The 17937-nt window shown below is 40.2% G+C and overlaps 1 protein-coding gene across 1 annotated transcript in view; it reads left to right on the top strand.

The window, feature by feature from the left end:
* APBA1 (amyloid beta precursor protein binding family A member 1) overlaps positions 1 to 17937 on the top strand; it is an 80522-nt gene that overhangs the window by 56623 nt on the left and 5962 nt on the right. The window contains exons 7-11 of the mRNA XM_008635372.2: positions 4592 to 4624; positions 5752 to 5838; positions 6411 to 6596; positions 10556 to 10735; positions 11542 to 11754. Coding sequence (XP_008633594.1) covers positions 4592 to 4624; positions 5752 to 5838; positions 6411 to 6596; positions 10556 to 10735; positions 11542 to 11754 — 699 coding nt within the window. The remainder of the gene's footprint in view (positions 1 to 4591; positions 4625 to 5751; positions 5839 to 6410; positions 6597 to 10555; positions 10736 to 11541; positions 11755 to 17937) is intronic.

The following is a 17937-nucleotide window of genomic DNA, read 5'->3' as shown; positions in this document are numbered from 1 at the left end:
TCTTACTTATGCAGTAATTTTTTCAGGTGGGATTGTCTGTAGTTTCAGAATGAAAAGTGCCTCACTTTTCTTTCTGCAAAGTAAATTGTATATATGATGCTTTTGGAGCAAGACTGATAAGGGGAAGTTACCAGGTCATTTTAATTCCCGCTGGTAATACTTGTGCCATGTACACTAAACCAGAATCTGAAGGGAGTGGTGGTCAGAGTTATATATTACCTGGGTGTGGAAGGAAAACAGCTTAAGGGAATAACTAGTGAGTATTGCAGCTGCTTCTTGGCACTCAATGGAACCACTACTTTTGTAATGGCTGCAGTTATTTTTGTCCCTGCTGTGGGATACTTGTTTCTCCACACATAACAGCTGTGAGCTGTTTTTGAAAAAAAAGCCTGTGATGGTACAGAGATGTATGGAAAAAATAATTTGTCCTGGAATCTGACAAATTTTGTTTCGAAAAAGGGAAATGCCAACTGATTTCTGTACAGGCCATGCCATGCAGTGGGAGTGCCGCTGTACTGTAAGTTACAATTACGACATTGTCAGCTGTAATACTCAGACCTGGTGTGCAATTACATAAAAGAGAGAGGAAGAGGAGAGAAGGTTATCAGCAAGGCCAATAGTATTGTCTGTTAAGGTCAGCTGATGCTTCCTACTCTTATTATTCCTTCCAGTGCTTTTCATGGCAGGTGTTCAGTTTAGCCTCTGTATGTAACTTTGACACAGAAGCTCCAACCAGAACCATTGAGACAACATCCAAAAATTGTAATTTTGCTGGTGTTCAAATGCATAAATTCTTGTAACCTTGTCTCTGAAACTCATTAACATGCTCATGTTTTAGAAAAGGCAGGAATGTAGCCTTGCTGTTAGAGATTATCCTCCATCATCTCTGTAGAAGTCTTCACTAACTTAAACTACTGAGCCTTTTGCGAAAGAATGATATCTTTGTTCATTGGAGACTCTGGATTCAGTGACATTCTTTAAAAATATGCAGCATCTTTTTTAACCATGGCAGGTCTTCCTGCGTTCTCCCCAAACCTGCAGTGAAGAGTTTTTCTTATAGAGTCTGTTTTTTTTCCTGCTCTGGGCAAATAAGGCTGTGTCCTTCTGTTTAGTAGTCACTTTGTGTTCCTTCCTGATCCTTAGCTGTGTGTTAGAAAACTTGTCTGATTTGAATGGACGGGAAACTACAGGTAAGGAAGAGAAGGGACAGAAACAAGGGCTTTGGTGAGGCTGGATCTAGGAGGGACACATCACTGAAGGGTGAAAGGAAAGATTAACATCAGCTATCATAGGAAATAGGTATCAGAAGTGGAACTCGAACCTGAGGTTGCGTAGGAAGTTTGCACTTAGAAGGTAAAGCTTGTGTAGAAATACACATTAGAAAAAGATTGAAGGGATATAGTAGAGAAAAATGAAACAGAATTGATTCAAACTGGGCCTGTGAGATGAAAAAATCTTTCTTTGATACTAAATGTATTTTGTAGAAATTCATTAACAAAATACCTTTCTTTCTGAGGATTCTGTTATGCCTCAGCACTTCCGTGCCTCAAAACAGAAGAAATCTATTTAATGCATTTCACCCATAAGCCCCATAATTGATGCATCTGTATGAATCATCAGGCATGCATATCCTTGCTTATAATATATTTGTCTCAGGCTTGAGGCCCAAGTGATTGCACTTGTTGACCTGGAAGAACCCTAGCTGGTATATTTAATTTCCTGAAACTTGGTGTCAGAAAATTATTGGCCTGTATTGTATTGTACACCTTTGAAACACTTCTTGGACAGGTACTGCTTTCAGCTTCTAAGTGAAGCTCAGACACCTTAGGGTCTTCAGCTTGTTAGGGTTGGTTTTGGCTGGTTTTGTTGCTGGTTGTCGTTAAAGCTATATGTTTTCAGAGAGAAATTCATTATGACAGGTGGATTTCCTTCTGCCAGATTCGTCACTGCATTTAGATACTCTTTATCCCAGATGTGTACATTATGGCTTGCACAGTGACTACAAAGGTTGTGCCCTACTCATGTTTGTTTACATGAGTGCTGTACTTGTTGCATTTCTCCATGGTTAAAGAAAACAAAGCTTATGAATTAAGAATGAGGTTTTAAAATACACGAAGTTGAGTATTAAAAAGGAGTGAAGAGCTTTGTTTAAGCCCTATGTACACATACCTTCACATAAGTGTATACCTTTTGAATTTAATAATCCCTATAGTGCTTCCTTTTAGCAGAGCCTTCAGACACATATTCATTCATTTGGAATATGAACAGACTTTAAAAACAATTCTCCATGCTTCTTTAAAAAATTGTCTTTTCAGTTAGAAGTACAAGAGTTGGGTGTTTCCTTGCTTGGCCTTCATCTCTGTGAAGTCTAACTAAGTTAAAACAGATACACTGCTTTGAAGGTATCCATCAAATGTAGTGAGGAATATTTCACTAGGAGGCACTTTTAGCTTGCTGTGTGGCAGATTTGAACATTTCTAGGTAGCACCTAATTTAATTTCTGAGTGTGATTTAAGATAGAACCCTTATGTGGATACTTAGTTTAGGATTTCACACATTTTTGCACACTCACTGTCCTCTCAATGCTCACTGAGTTGCAGAACATTTTTTGTAGAGACTAAATGGATTAAATAAACTTATGACATCTCTGTAGCAAAAGCAGAAGTTTGTTGGGTTTTAATGTTTTGTAATTTTGGAAATTGCGTCTATATAAATAATTACATTTCATTTACCTTAAATTAAAATCCTGAATTCTGTATATTAAAAAAAAAAAAAAGTTATGTAGATTAGGTGTTTTCCATTTGTTTTTTTCTTCTAGGAGTACAGAGAGAATCTGATTTGAGTTAGCAAAATAATGTGGTGATAAAGAGGATTTGTCTAATAAAGTATTCTTGCATAGAATTATCCTAATTTTTTTGTTATTCTTGGACCATAACTTCTTTCGTGACATTTCTGTGCAGTGTTAAGTTACTTACTAAAAGTGCTTGTTCCATATCATTGCCTTACTTTTATGAAATATTTGAAAGTAGTTCTTCAATATGCTTCCATTTGAAGAACAGAATTTTCAGTGAATTGCATCATAGTGTATTTTGATAAATTGTTGATTCTACACTGTAAAGCCATAGCTCAAGGATTTTTTTTCCCCCTTTTTCTTCGTTTTGACCTGTGCTTTTCTTCTTTTGGGAGGTCCATCACTCTAAAGTTTGGGGAGGGTGGGAAAGAAAAGCTTGATTTTGGAAAGCAATTTAAGTGCTCTTTCTCAGGAGTGTCTCCTCCTTGCCCACTGTATGACAGGCAGCTGTTATTCAGGATAAGTATATTATTTCTGAGTATTAATTTAAATTGAGAGTAATGTAAGGAAGAGCCTGCCGTGTAAGGCAGTTTTAATTGCTTTTGCAATAGTTTGCAATCACCTATTGCAAAATTACCTATCAGGCTATAAAATACTTCTTAGTTTGAAAAGGATGGCTAAAAGCTAGTTTAAGAATGTTCCTATTTGTAAATAAGCGGCATGGCCTAAACTTTAAGTAGCAGCTTTCTGATTTGTTTAGACAAAACCTGACAGATTTAAGTTGTGAGCATCAGTATAAAATGTTTGATATGTCTTGTGATTCAGGCCTCCTATTTGCTCTCAGTAGAAGTAGATAGTGGTGAATCTGTATGGAGTTTTTAACAATAAGCATCCTTCCCACCACAAGCACACAGTAAATTTAATTAGCAAAGAGGTTGTTATTGTTAGAAGTAAAGGGATAGCTGCCAGCCTGGTGAGTATTGCATTCCATCAGTGAGCAGGTCTGCAAGTTCAGTTCACCATTGGGTTGAATTCATGGTTGCAAGACTGTAAAAATTATATTTGTTTGGGTTGTTAGTAGAAATGTCTTTTAAGGTGTTTCTGGAGCTGAAATACATGCTCCACTGCTTCCTTGAAAAAATGTGATAGTGTGGACATATCTTTGTGTAGGCATCACAGGAAAATTTGTTGACCAGCGACACTGTGAACATTGGCATGGATTTATTTGCTCAGAAGGAGGAGAAAATGAAGCTGGCAGTTACCTTCTGTCATTCTGTTTTTCCAGGAAAAAGTAGCATAGTGTTAGGGAGGTTATTTTTTTGAAGTCTATTGAAGTATGAGGTCTGAAAAAGCTGGAATAAGGCTTAAAATTTTTCTCTCACCTTTTACACTGGTGTGCCTTCAAAAGAAGTAACCTCATGGTTTACACTGCTGTAAGTGAGGGGAAGCTCTGTTCCGTTTCTTAAACGTCCCCCTGCCCCCAACCCCTCAAAAACAAATGCATACAAAATAACTTTGTTGCAGGTAACATCTTAAGTGAAAAAAAAATCCTTTTGTGTTCTTCCTTACTCTTTTGGTGCTGTTTCTTTTTATTTCTGAAATTAACTGTGCTAAACATGACATTTTATAATTTTTTAAGCTAGGAAGAAAAGGAGGAAATTAATATAAGCAGGGATTAATTTAGACCAGCTGGTAGTCTGTGAGCCCTGACATTAGTGTGTAGATTCCTGCTTGACTTGGAGTCTCTGTAAGTTCTTCTCTAACTGTTCTCCTGTCTCTTGTTTGTTCCATGCTAAGCAGATGGCCCAGAAATTAGCCAAAAGCAGGAAGAAGGTGCAGTACAAACTCCATCAGCTTGATGTTATGCTTGTTCTTTTGTTTTCTGGGAGGGTTTTTTCCTTTCTTTTTATTTTCTGATTTTATTTTCTGCATCCAGCAAGGTTTTTTCAGATTTATTTCTGAGCCACCATACAAGTTGACATATCTCAGAAATCAGTTGCCTGATTGGCCATTTTTTGTTGCTTATCATTAGCCATTTCATGTTAGAAATAGCATAAAGATTGGATTTATCAAATGGTTACAGGGAGTACCCAAAATGCGTATTAAAGAATCAGGACTGACATGGCAAAGGTTTTAACTTTGTAAAATGATGGATTAAAATGAAGTGTGTTTTGGGGTTGGTGGTTTTTTTTACTTTTTTTTTTTTTAATCTTTCTGTAAGAGTGCTTTGTTTGACTCACAGAGGTGTCAAATTGCTGGATGCAAAAAAAAAAGTTTATGTCTATACATACAGTAATATACTGAGATTGACTCATCTTTGTAATAAGTTTTGTTTGTGGAGCTTTCAATTATCTTTTAACAAATGTAATTTTTAAAATATTACAAATGTTTGCTTTCTATTAACAAAATCCAACTTCTAAAGTGGGTTACTGCTGAGTATGTTGTCTTACTGTAAGGTCTTCTCACCAGAACTGCATTATGAACAGCTCAAACAGTACCTCCTGTGGTACAGGTTTTCCTATTTATCTTGGCAGCCACTGCTAACCCATATAGAAACTCCTCAGGCAAGAGATGCTGTTAGGCCTTTCTATGGCTTGTACAAAAACCTTCTTTGAAGTGGGATTCATAGTATGCAGAAAATGGTAGAATCATATTGCTTTTCAAGAAATCTTGATATAGTTCCTGTTGCAGTCAGGTATTAATTTTACTGAATCAGGAAACATATCAGGCAAGCTTTTATGAGGTTAACTTTTTTTTCTAACAATACCCAATTCACTTTCATATATGTGATATAGTTTCCACATCTTTGTGTTTATCTTTTGCTTCTGCAGTCTAATTCTCTATCTTGCATTGCTGTTCTGGTGACTGTGTCTTAGTGCACCCCTGTTCCTGAACTAACATCATTATTAGTAAGTATGTTACCTAATGTGTTAGTTTGACTCTAATCCCTTTATTTGCAGGCTCCAGAAGGTGAATCTCAACCCATGACTGAAGTGGACCTCTTCATTTCTACACAGAGAATAAAAGTACTGAATGCAGACACACAGGTATAGACTCAGACACCTTTGTCAGCATTGTCGGCGTAGACTACTGGAATAGACTTTCACCTACATGTTAAAATTTGTTTTCAAAATATGCTGGCTCTTGTATTTCCGTCTAGTCAGAAATCATGGTCAAGAACCATGTCAGACAGGCAATTACTCTGGTATGTCTGGCTGTAGAAATAATTAGAATTTGTGAGTAAGATACCTGCGGTCAGCTCATGTCTTATGAGTCACGATGCATTAAGTATTGACTGTGCCCGAAGTAGCCCAAAATGTTTAGCTGCGATGATTTGTTGATAGTCCTCTACACATACATGCCCAGCATTTGCAGGTTCTGCAGTTGAGGTTTTTATGTGCTTTTCCACAGGAAAAAAAAGCCCTGTAAAACTTTCTCTTTGTCTTATTTTGGGAAAGTGAAGCTCTTGACTTCTATTGGTATCTCCTTTCATGCATAGCAGGTATTACAGACGTCACTTGAGAAAGCTCTTACAGGTATTTGTGTGTTCTGGTAATACTAGATGTGCAATAAGAACTTAGTTGAAGCAGCTGCTTACGTTGGTTTTCTTATTCCCCAGGAAACCATGATGGATCATCCCCTGCGGACCATTTCTTACATTGCTGATATAGGAAATATAGTTGTTTTGATGGCTCGTAGGCGAATGCCACGCTCCAACTCCCAGGATAATGTGGAAGCATCTCACCCCTCTCAAGACGGGAAGAGGCAGTACAAAATGATTTGTCATGTCTTTGAGTCTGAGGATGTAAGCAATTACATTGTCTTGTAATTTTCTAGGAGTGGAAAAATAAGCACATTTTGATAGGCCCAAAGTCCATTGTGAGTGGTCCTGTTTGCTTTTTAACTGCAACCAGTATTTCATCTAAGCAGAGGAACTTGCCTGCCATTTATATATTTGGACCTGACATGTCACAGGAAGTTGGTCTTTATAGAAAAGCGTACCATTTTCAAGCTTCTTGAGTGCCTTCCAGTAACAGTGATAGGAGGGTCCAGTTCCTGCAGGTTACAAATACCAGCTCAAATTCTGCATAAGAGAGGGAAAGTCTTATCAGAGATGGTTTTTTTTGTAGGGGAGAGGATCAATCACTGATACATACCAGAAAGCTGATTTTTGTTTTTCAGAAGGTTTGTGTTTGGGGGTGTAGTTGCTGTCATCATATCAAAAAGCCGGCAAAGAAAGTTGATAATTTCAGCAATCACAGCATACACTGAATAGAGACACAAATTACATGAATTTTAATATATGGTGCAGGTTACTAAGTTACCTTACACAGAACTTCACAATCAATGTGCATAACTTGCTGATTTGATGCACTTTTTAAAGGTAACTTTCAATAATTGGAAAGTAAAATCAAACATATCAGATTGAAGTGGCTAGATACATAGTTTTCAGGATCATAGTCAAGTTAGCCCTAATAATCTGGGAACTAAAATACTCAAGAGAAGTAAGTGAAAATACCAGTTTCTTATAAAATAATCACGTCTTCCAACCTACAGCAAGGACTTCAAGATGAGAAGGTTATCTTGAATAAGGAGCTGATTTTATGTAATGATTTTATTTTATGTAATCTGTTCTAAACCAATGTCTGAATACATTATCTGATTGCAGGTGAGTACATGACCCACTGCTGGAGTTAAAAAGTAAGGACAAGCACTGATAGAAGTACTCCTGTACCAAAACTGACAGAGTGTAAAAAGTTGTGGATTATTTCCACAAAATAACATGTAAACCTGTTTTGCAAAGCCTTTTTAAGAATCTGGTGTGAAATAGAGTAGCCAATGTATTTTTTGCTTAATATGATTTGACATGCTGCCCGCTTTGAGGCTGCCATTCCTGTATTTCTAGTCACAGGTTTGGACACTGCTTTCTCTTTTACTGGTCAGTTGAAAAAACAAATATCAAACTGTCAGGTCCAGAGTCTGGGGCTTATTTTCCTTCACCATGGGGAGTTCTGACCCCCTTGTATGATCCATACTTCCTGGATCTATTTCCTAGGTGTGCCGGTTTGGACAAATGTGGAGGAGAATATCCTCTGATAGAAGGCAGGTTATAACCAGCCCTCCCCCACCAGGTTCAGGCAAAAAAAGACATTTTCCTTGGAGGAAAGTGAAAGAGATAAAAACTATTTATTTAACAAACACACAGGAAAAGGATAATAATGCTAAATAATAAAACCTCTCACTGTGGAGAGAAACCTGGGAAAATTCAGAGTCCTTCTGTATATGTAGTCTCTCTCCTCCTCCTTGGAGCTGGGTCGTGGGCCCACCTCCGGGGCTTTGGTGGGAAATTCTCCTGATGTGTTCTGATGTTGAAACAGTCCAGAAGAGAAGAAGGGAAAAACAAACCGAAGTCCCAGGAAAACAAAGTTCAACTCTGTGTCTCCCTCCAGAGAAGAGGAGCCGAAAGCTGGCGGAAAAGCAAGCAGGGCGCTTCCTCCGCTCTTGCTGCTGCAGAAGCAGAGGAGTGTGTGTCTGTGTCCTTGAACAACTGCTTTGAAAAGTTCACTCGGTTTTTTCTCTCTCCCCTCTCAGGCTCAGTTTGAAGGCACAGAAAGGCGCAAAGTTAATTTCTGGGCATAGAGCAGCGATAGGGGATACACATCATAAAGTCACCCCAAGACACTAGGCTGCTGTTAATACTTTGGCTAGCTAAAATCTGACCTTCCCAATCTAAGTTTTGTTTGAATCAGCCGATATTGTGTCGTATGTGAACCTCTCTATGCCTGTAGATCCAACTGGGCTGTAAAATCCAATGTAGATCCAATAGGTCTAAAATCCAATCCTGTAGATCCAATTAAAGCATTGCTCATTGATGGGGAAAATATGCTGAGAAATGGCAGATTGTATCAACTCTCCTTGGTCATGGGTGTATAGCTCACAGATAACTTGCAAAATTTATCTCAAATACCCAAGTGACTAACGGTCAGAATGGAAGCATTGGAGCACCGTGTTAGCAGCAAGGAAATGGCAACTTCAAAGATTTTGTACCTCCGGTGAAGTAATGCAGCCTGTTTATATTATAAAACTTGTCTTTTCTTTTTCTGGGACAGCTGGGTACTTGACAAAATCTACACAGTAAGTGAGACAGAAGCTGTAAGCCTGTGAGTGGGTGTTGGCAAGAATATGTCTCTGCTTGGATGAGTCTTTGTCTAAGGAGGACAGCACTAGATTTTCAACTGTATTTAGAGCAGTATCTTGTTGAACCTTAGTGATGTGTCCAAATGCTGGGTGTCTGAATGGGAGCTAATCTCTTCCTGGAGTGAAGATACATGTGTATGAATGTGAAGTCTGCATTCCTCACTTAGGTTACTGAGTTATGGAGGTGCAGTTTTCCCATTTTTTTCCTGTCTTGTTCTTGCTGTCAAAATTATATTGATCTGAGCTTTGGTTACATATTGCCAGTCTACATATCAGTCTTTTTCAGCACCAGTAATCATGCTGTTCTCATCAGCAGGTTTAGTGCTGGTTTGAACTGTTAAGATACAGTAAAATTTTTATTTCAGGGTTAGGAATCTTTCCTTTATTAGGGACCAAACTGGACTTTAAATATGGCCATCAGACTGCCTAAAAGTACAGCTGAGCAGCATTCATTCATTACCAGCACTCTGCCAGGTCTCCCTTGTCAGCTGTGGAGCTCTCCCTGTCTCTTCCCTGCCTTTGCCACAGCCAGCAGCAGCACTGTGTTTCAGTGCACATCACAGCCAACTCCTGTGCACTACATAGTGCTCACTGCACGAATTGCTCCACCTATACACAGCAGTACTCTGCACCATGCTGTGTTTTCCTCTCCTGCCCATTACCTGCCTGACCATGATTGCCATCTCAGAGGCAGGCATCCCTATGGCCTTGCTTGGCACACAGCTTTCCCCACGTCTGCCTGCTGCCCAGTTTCTCTCCCACAGCTGCAGAAGTAAAACAGCTCATGGTGGGCACAATGCAGTGTAGTGAGTGGTGAATTTGGTGGCTTTGGGTGCAGAGAGGACTATGGAAAGCTGCAGGTCCAAGAGGGTGCCTACAAAGGACAGAATGAGTAGGAAAGAGGCAGAGAACTGGCAAGATCATGCAAGTTGGAAGGGGGGAAATAAGTGTAGGGGAGAGAGGCTGAAGGGGGTAGCAGGGTGAAAAAGGAGATGCATATGACCATTTCCAGTTACTACAAGGGTTTGTTCTGGTCACTAGTTGCTGCCCTTTTCCTTTTTTGTCTGAGACTGTGATAGGAGTAGTCACTATCAATATGATGGTTCTAAAGGATGGTAAGAAAAGTTGGAAATACGCTTTTTACCCTTTCATTTTCACTGCTGGCATTTCAGAGAATGGCATCTCCATAGAAGGGAGAACCATTTGGGAGCTGCATGTGTGGGAAGAATTGTAGGTGCAAGCCACAGTCACTGTAGTGGCTATACCTTTACACTTTTATTAGCAGTTCTTACCTGTGAAAGGATGGCTTTCTTTCTCATATTTGTAATATATAATTGCTTACCAGCATAGATTCATGGCAGACGTGAATGTGTTGACATTTTGTGGGTCTTTTGAATTAATTTGTAAGGCACAAATATTTTTTTACACTGGATTGCAGTAACTTGTAGGTTCATCAACTTGGTGATCCATTTTACAGTGTGATTGTAACAGAAAGTGTCAGTGGGCATGATCATCAGAATGTTTCACTTTTTTCTTTTCTTTTCCCTTCTCTGGGAACTGCTACAGGCGCAGCTGATTGCACAGTCCATAGGTCAAGCATTTAGTGTGGCCTACCAAGAATTTCTGAGGGCAAATGGAATCAACCCAGAAGACCTTAGCCAGAAGGAATATAGCGACTTGCTTAATACCCAGGACATGTACAATGATGACCTGATTCACTTCTCCAAATCTGAAAATTGCAAAGACGTATGTCTCATTTTTTTTCCACAACAGTATTAAGCTGCTCTTTATCAGTTGCAGGCATGTGTTGGCAGAAATAAAAAAACCATTAATACTTCCTGTAAATCATTTTAGTTAGTCTAGAATATCCTTCCTAATAGGACACCCTGTCATCAGTTCTGTTTCAAAGGCAAACAGTGAACCCCAAATTTAACAGCAGCCAAGTGATTTACCATCTGTTTGTGTTCTTTTTACCAAACAATTTTCAGAGATGTTTGAAAGTGATCTAAAAGCAGATTAACAGATTAATACAATAAAAAAAAAATTACAGTAAACAACGTAAAATTTGTAGAGGCATGGGTATTTGGGAAAGTGACTGATTCTAGGTTTTAAATAATTCTGTGTGCCAGAAGGCTTTGCAGCTTGCTTAATAAAAATGAACCAGTGTGCAAATGGAACACACAGGTAATGGTTTTCCAGCCCACAGTCGTAAACTCTTGCAATCTCTTCCTATTTAGCTTTGTCCACCAAAGCCCATGGCACCCGGCTTTCCTTCACTGCAAGTTCTTCTGCTTATATATAGAAATGACATCTGAGGGGTGTTTTGCACCAAGTCTATATTGTGTAGTCTTGATCATTTAATGTTTGACTACAAATGAAAAGTAGTAAAACATGTACCCTATTTTTTTTTTTGCCTTTGAATTAGGAAGGCAGGTTGCAAATAAAGAGGGGCATGTTTGTTGGTTTTGTGAATGTTTGGAGGGGGGTGATATTAGTCAGTTCCCTGGGTGTGAAAGAAACTATTTTTTTAAACAGTTTTTCTTATTACACAGGTTTACATTGAAAAGCAAAAGGGAGAAATCCTAGGTGTGGTGATTGTGGAGTCTGGCTGGGGATCCATTTTGCCTACAGTAATCATAGCCAATATGATGCATGGAGGACCGGCAGAGAAGTCTGGGAAGCTGAACATTGGGGACCAGATCATGTCAATCAATGGGACCAGCTTGGTTGGTTTGCCACTCTCAACATGTCAGAGCATTATAAAGGTAGGGAAAATGTTTCTGGAAGCTACACATTTTTAAAGGGTGACATAATTGAAGAGCAGAAGGTAAAAAACTCTTAAATAAATTCTTACCAAATGTTTGCATAGCACTTTCCATTTCATGATCTTAAAAATCAATGTGAGTTATGCTACACCAATTTTCTGACTCCACACAGAACAACAGAATGGGTAAATTTGGGAGGGACCACTGAAAGTCATCTAATCCAACCTCCCTGCTCCAGAGGATTCCCTAGAGCACATTACTCAGGATTGTGTATTGATGTCTTTTGAATATGTCCAGAGAAGGGCCATCAAGCCTCTCTGAAAGTCTGCTCCTATGCTCAGTCACCCTCACAGGAAAGAAATTCTTCCTCATGTTTAGGTGGAACTTCCTGTGTTCCAGCATTGGCCTTTTGCCTTTCATCCTATTGCTCTGCACCATGAAGAAGAGCCTGACTGTATCCTCTTGACATCCTCCCCCCAGATACCTGTATACATTGAGGAGTTCCCCTCTTCCCCTCTCAGTTGTCTCTTCTCGACACTGAGCAGGGCCAGCTCCTCCAGCCTTCCACAGAATTGTGGCATTTTTTAGGCTGGAAAAGACCTCTAAGGTCATTGAGTCCAACTGTCAGCCTTTTCCTCATAAATGAAGTGCTCCAATCCCCTAATCATATCCTTAGCCCTTCACTGGACTTGCTTCCACCAGAAGCTCCATGTATCTGTTGTCCTGAGGAGCCCAGAGCAGGACACAGCACTCCAGATGTGCCTCACCAGGGCTGAGTAGAGGAGCAGGATCACCTCCCTGAATCTGCTGGCAGTGCTTTTCCTAATGCACCCCAGGATATCGTCAGCCTTCTTGGCTACAAGGGTGCGGCTGGCTCATGGACATCTTATGCTGAGGCCTGGGGTTATTCCTCCCCAGGTACAGGATCCTGCATTTGCCCTTGTTCAATTTCAGAAGGTTCGTCTCTGCACATCCCTCCTGCTTGCCAACGTCCCTCTGAAGGGCTGCACAGTGCTTGGGTATCGGCCACTCCTCCCAGCTTTGTGTCGTCAGCAAACTTGCTCAGGAAGCATTCCATCTCTGATGATAAGTTAAGAAAGATTGGGCCCAGTATTGAACCTTGGGGGGACACTGCTAGCTACGTGTATCCACATAAACCTGTGCCCCTGCTCCCAACCCTCTGAGCTCTTCCATTCAGCCACTTCTTAATCCACCTCACCATTCACTTCCTGAGCTTGGCTGTGAGGTTATCATGAGAGACAGCATCAAAAGTCTTGATGAAGTTTGGATTGACAACATCCAGTGCCATTCCAGAGTGCTGTGCTATTTACTTGCATAGACAAGGGCTCTGTGCACAACTTCACAAGGGAGTATTTTGTTCAGAAAGAAGGTATTACCAGATACACATTTGAAATTTTATGTCACAAAGGGAGGCGCAGGTGCCTAATATTGTCATAGGCCATATTAGCTGTCATTAGCTGTCAATACCTCTTAGTATTTGGATGAAATAGAGCAAATGCTTTTTTTGTTTGCTTGTTTATACCTATTCTTAAAGCTTTAAACTTTGGCTTAAAGAATACCCTCTGTGGCATCTTTGTCCAAGTTATTTGAAAGTGTAGTGCTTCACTTGGATAAATGGGATATTTTAATTAGAAGAGCTTTCTTCTAGTTTTCAGAAAAGTATGTGACTGGGAAAAGCTTGCAGGTCATCTGGAACTGAACAGTGCTTGGGGCAGCTATAGCACATAAAGGAATAAGTATTTGAACATCAAAGTTTAAAGAACAGGAGGGATTTGTCACTAGAGTGTGTTTGAGACAAAGCTGTATGAAATTAGTTATTTTTTGAAATGGTCCTGCCTAGCTCTGCAGATCATCACATGCAGACACATAATGCAATGCTGGTGGTATATTATACAGACATTCTTCTCTGATTTTTAGGAATATACCTGTTAAACTTACTTATTCATTTAGGGAACTTTTTGGTAACAAGTTGTATTATGTAAATTTCTTTTTTCATTTTGTATTTTTTTAAATTGCAAAGTAGATTTTCCATTTACAAGGTAAATTTGCCAAGTAAAAAAAGTACAAAGTGAATTCTTCTTTTTTTTCTTCATGGATTATCTCTTAATACTTGAACAAAAATTTTTATTGTAAAGACTTCCCATTCAGGCTTCCCAAAATGTTAATATTGTGTTCTGTTAATTAATAGATGCATGAGTCACTGAACCAATCACTTTAGATTCAGTGAGTAGAAATGATAGCCTGTGTGACATACTGAAAATATGACAGGAACAGTCCTACATCTGTAAAGAAAGGAAGAAGAAAAAATCGTATTAAATATCTTTGTGCCAGCATCATCTAAACAAAACTCCCTGCAAATTTAGGCTCTTTGTGATTATTTCCTATCCCACATCATTTTTATTTCTAGAACTGTGATAAGTTATACTTCTCTTATTCAGATGGAGTTTTTGTTGTGCTCACCAGTACTTTCTCAGTACAGAACCAACCAGCTTTGCTGTTTCCGGCTTCTGCAGACCTTTCTCTTCTTCACTGATACTTACCACAGTTTCCACATGAACTGCCAGCCTTTTTTCTTTTTGTCTTTCCAAAGAGAAGATAATCTGTATGTTTGCAGATCTGCATAACCTCACATCTGCAGTTATTCATATAGCATTTTTGGAAACAAGTATATATATATATATATATATGAGTGATCTAAGTGCAGATCATTAAATGTGGTAGAAATATTCCAGATTTCAGATTTCCTTAGCGTGCTGGAAAGAGTCTTATTAAAAGATGATAATGTTGTGTGGATAAACATATGTCACAAGCACTTCAAACAAGATAACTCAATATTATGGATGTAATCTCTGCTCCTAATTTGCCATAAACCTTTTGAAAACTGACAGAGCTTGGAAGAAGCTTTCCGCATGTTGTGGCTATTCCCTAATAGGATTATGCTACTTGCATCTTTTGCAGAAGTGTCTGGTGCTGGCTACTATCAGAAGCACACTCAGGAACTAGACAAACAAAGGTCGTCAAAATACACTTTTTTTTGTTGTTGTTTCTGATCAGTTTATGTTACCAGTGTGCATACTACTGAAGATTAGCTATTTATGAAATATATGCACTTTCTGTAAAATTAAAAGAATTTTTGTTAGGGACCACATTACTTTTTTTCCCCAAGGAATACGTATTACTGATTTGCACATTCATCAGGGAAATAAGAGCATGATGATACCAAGTCTGTTCAGGGCATGTACCCTGAGTGAATTCAGATGACTAAAGTTAGACACCTAAATTCCTCACAGAAATGGGCATCCCCAGTACTCTGCATGACTCCTACCCTTCAGGAGTAGAACATTGAGGCAAAAGCCCCTTAGACTTTTCATCATACCCACAGCGTAGTTCAGGTTGATAAATCCCTGTCCTCTACCGTGTGTGTTGCTGTTGAGACCTGCCTACAGAAAGCGCATGCTCCTTGAGCATGTGAGATGCACTGCTAATTCCTCACCAGAGTAGAGGAGTCCATAGTCATGGAAGAGGAGGACCTTCTTTCTCCTGAGAGTTGGAGTACAGGCAGTTGCCACAGCCATGAGCTTTGTCATTTTGTGTTCAGACGCCCATTCATTCTCTTGGAGCCACCTCGGAGAATGAGCCAAGCTGAGGTCAGCACTGTGTGGAAGTGAGGGCAGCTGTTTGCACCCAAAGTTGATTGCGTCCAATTTAAGGCACTGACAAGAAAACACACTTCCAGGTAGTTCATCCTGCCAGGATGCCAGTTTAGTACTCAAGTCACTGCTGAATCTGGAGCTCAGCTCAACAGAATCGGCAGCAATAAACTGTATGTAGAGACTTCAGTGCATTATCTTAGCTATAGTAGGAATTATTTTCCAGAATTAATCATTGTGTCAGTGTCTGACACCTTGATTGCAGTGGGACCTAGATTTCAACTGTACATATAAAAGAAATTCAGAAGCAGATGCTGAAATTGGCAGGTGTTTAATTAAGGGAGCTGGAAGTTGCTGTATTTTTTAGAAAGTGTTTCGTTTATGTGGATTTTATTTTTGTATGGACTTACGGCTAATACTTTGTGTGAATGAGGCATTTCAAAAATCTGTCTTAACAATCTCCAAGAGCCCTGAATACCTGAAGTTGTACAAGGGGTCATATTGCATTTATTTGCGGTTTATTACATTTTTGTTTTCACGGAGCCTTATGAACACAATCTCTGAGTCTGACAGTCATGCCTGTAGCTAGTCTAGATCAACACATTGGTTCAAAGTAGAGCAGGCTTCTTAGGGCTGTGCCCACTAGGATTTACATAACTCCAAGACTGGACAGTCCACAGCCTCTTCGGGCAATATACCAACCTGACAGTAACAACAAATTTTTCTCCTTCAGCTTTGTTCTGGTAGCAAGCAGTTTATGGTGAGTGTGATACAACTCATCTAGACAAGAGGAAGAGTACTTGGAATGTATCAAGCTCTGTCTTGGGGTAGATGATGAGCTTACGGGATAGGATAAAAGGGCAGACTGGTAATGGTGACACCTGTGGGTGTGTGCTGCAGGATGCCTGATCAAGAGGTGGATGAGGCCTTCTACAGGCAGCTTGAAGCAGCCTCAAAGTCACAGGCCCTGGTTCTTTTGGGGGACTTTAACTACCCTGACATCTGGAGGACCTACACAGCAAAGCACAAGCAATCCATGAGGCTCCTGGAAAGCACTGATGACAACTTCCAGTCACAGATGGTGGAGGATCCCACAGGGAATGGGTGTGCTACTTGACCTCATCCTAACAAACAGGAAAGGCGGAGGTGTGAAGATTGGGGCCAGCCTGTGAGCAAGTAAGATTGCAACCATGGGCTTCAGGAGAGCTAATTTTAGCCTCTTTAGCGATCTTGACAGAATCCCATGGGAAGAGGTCCTGCAGGGAAGGTTGATATTCAAGGATTACTTCCTCCAGGCTCAAGAACAATGCATCCCAATGAGCAAGAAGTCAGACAAAGGGGTCAAGAGACCTGCATGGATGAATGAAGAACTCCTGTCATTACTAAAGCATAAGCAGGAAATATGCAGAAGAGGGAAGCAGGGTCAGGCTTCTTGGAATTAATATACGGAAGTTGTCAGAGTAAGGAGAGATGAGACAAGGAAGGCCAAGGCTCATTTAGAATTAAATCTGACCAAGTATGTCAAGGAAAACAAGATGGGCTTCTTCAGATACATCAATAAGAAAAGGAAAACAAAGGATAATGTGGACCTTTTACTAAATGGAGGGGGCACCCTGGTAACAGAGGACACAGACAAGGCAGAGTTACTGAGCACTGCCTTTGGATTGGTGTTCCCTGTCAAGACCAGTCCTCAGGAATCTCTGATCAGGGAGATCAGGGTAAAGGAATGTTGGAAGGAATATCTTCCCTTGATCCAAGAGGATAGGGTTAGAGAACACCTAGGTAAACTCAAAATCCACGTGTCCATGGGCCCTGATACGATGCATCTATAAGTGCTGAGAGAGCTGGCAGACACCACTGTAAAGGTCCTGGCCATCATCTTTGAAAGGTCATGGCAATCTGGGGATGTGCCTGAGGACTGGAGAAAGCAAATGTCACCCTGGTCTTCAAAAAGGGCAAGAAAGAGAACCAGAGAACTACTGTCCGGTCAGCCTCACCTCAGTCCCTGGAAAGGTGATGGAACACCTCATTCTGGAGGCAGTCTCTATCCACATGAATGACAGTAAGGTGATCAGCAGTAGTCAGCATGGATTCACTAAAGGTAAATCATGCTTGACTATACTCATTGTTTTCTACCATAGAACAACCACCTGGATGGATGAGGAGAGAGCAGTCGATGTTGTCTAACTCGACTTCTGCAAGGTTTTCCACACTGTCTCTCACAACATCCTCATAGACAAACTCAGGGAGTGTGGACTGGGTTAGTGGGCAGTGAGGTGGATTGAGAACTGGTGAATGGCAGATCCCAGAAGGTCATAATCAGTGGCACAGGATCAGGTCGGAGGCCTGTAGCTAGCAGTGTCCCCCCAAGGTTCAATACTGGTCCCGTATTTTTAACTTACTCATCAATGTCTTCGATGAAGGGGCAGATGCCTCCTCAGCAAGTTCACTGATTTCTCCAAGCCGGGAGGAGTGGCCAATACCCCAGTGCTGTGCAGCCCTTCCGAGGGAC

Source organism: Corvus brachyrhynchos, unplaced genomic scaffold (assembly GCF_000691975.1).
Source record: "Corvus brachyrhynchos isolate BGI_N302 unplaced genomic scaffold, ASM69197v1 scaffold716, whole genome shotgun sequence".
NCBI classification, from domain to species: Eukaryota; Metazoa; Chordata; class Aves; order Passeriformes; family Corvidae; genus Corvus; species Corvus brachyrhynchos.
Note: the sequence above shows the minus strand (reverse complement) of the source record. Positions and strands in the feature narration are given on the sequence as shown.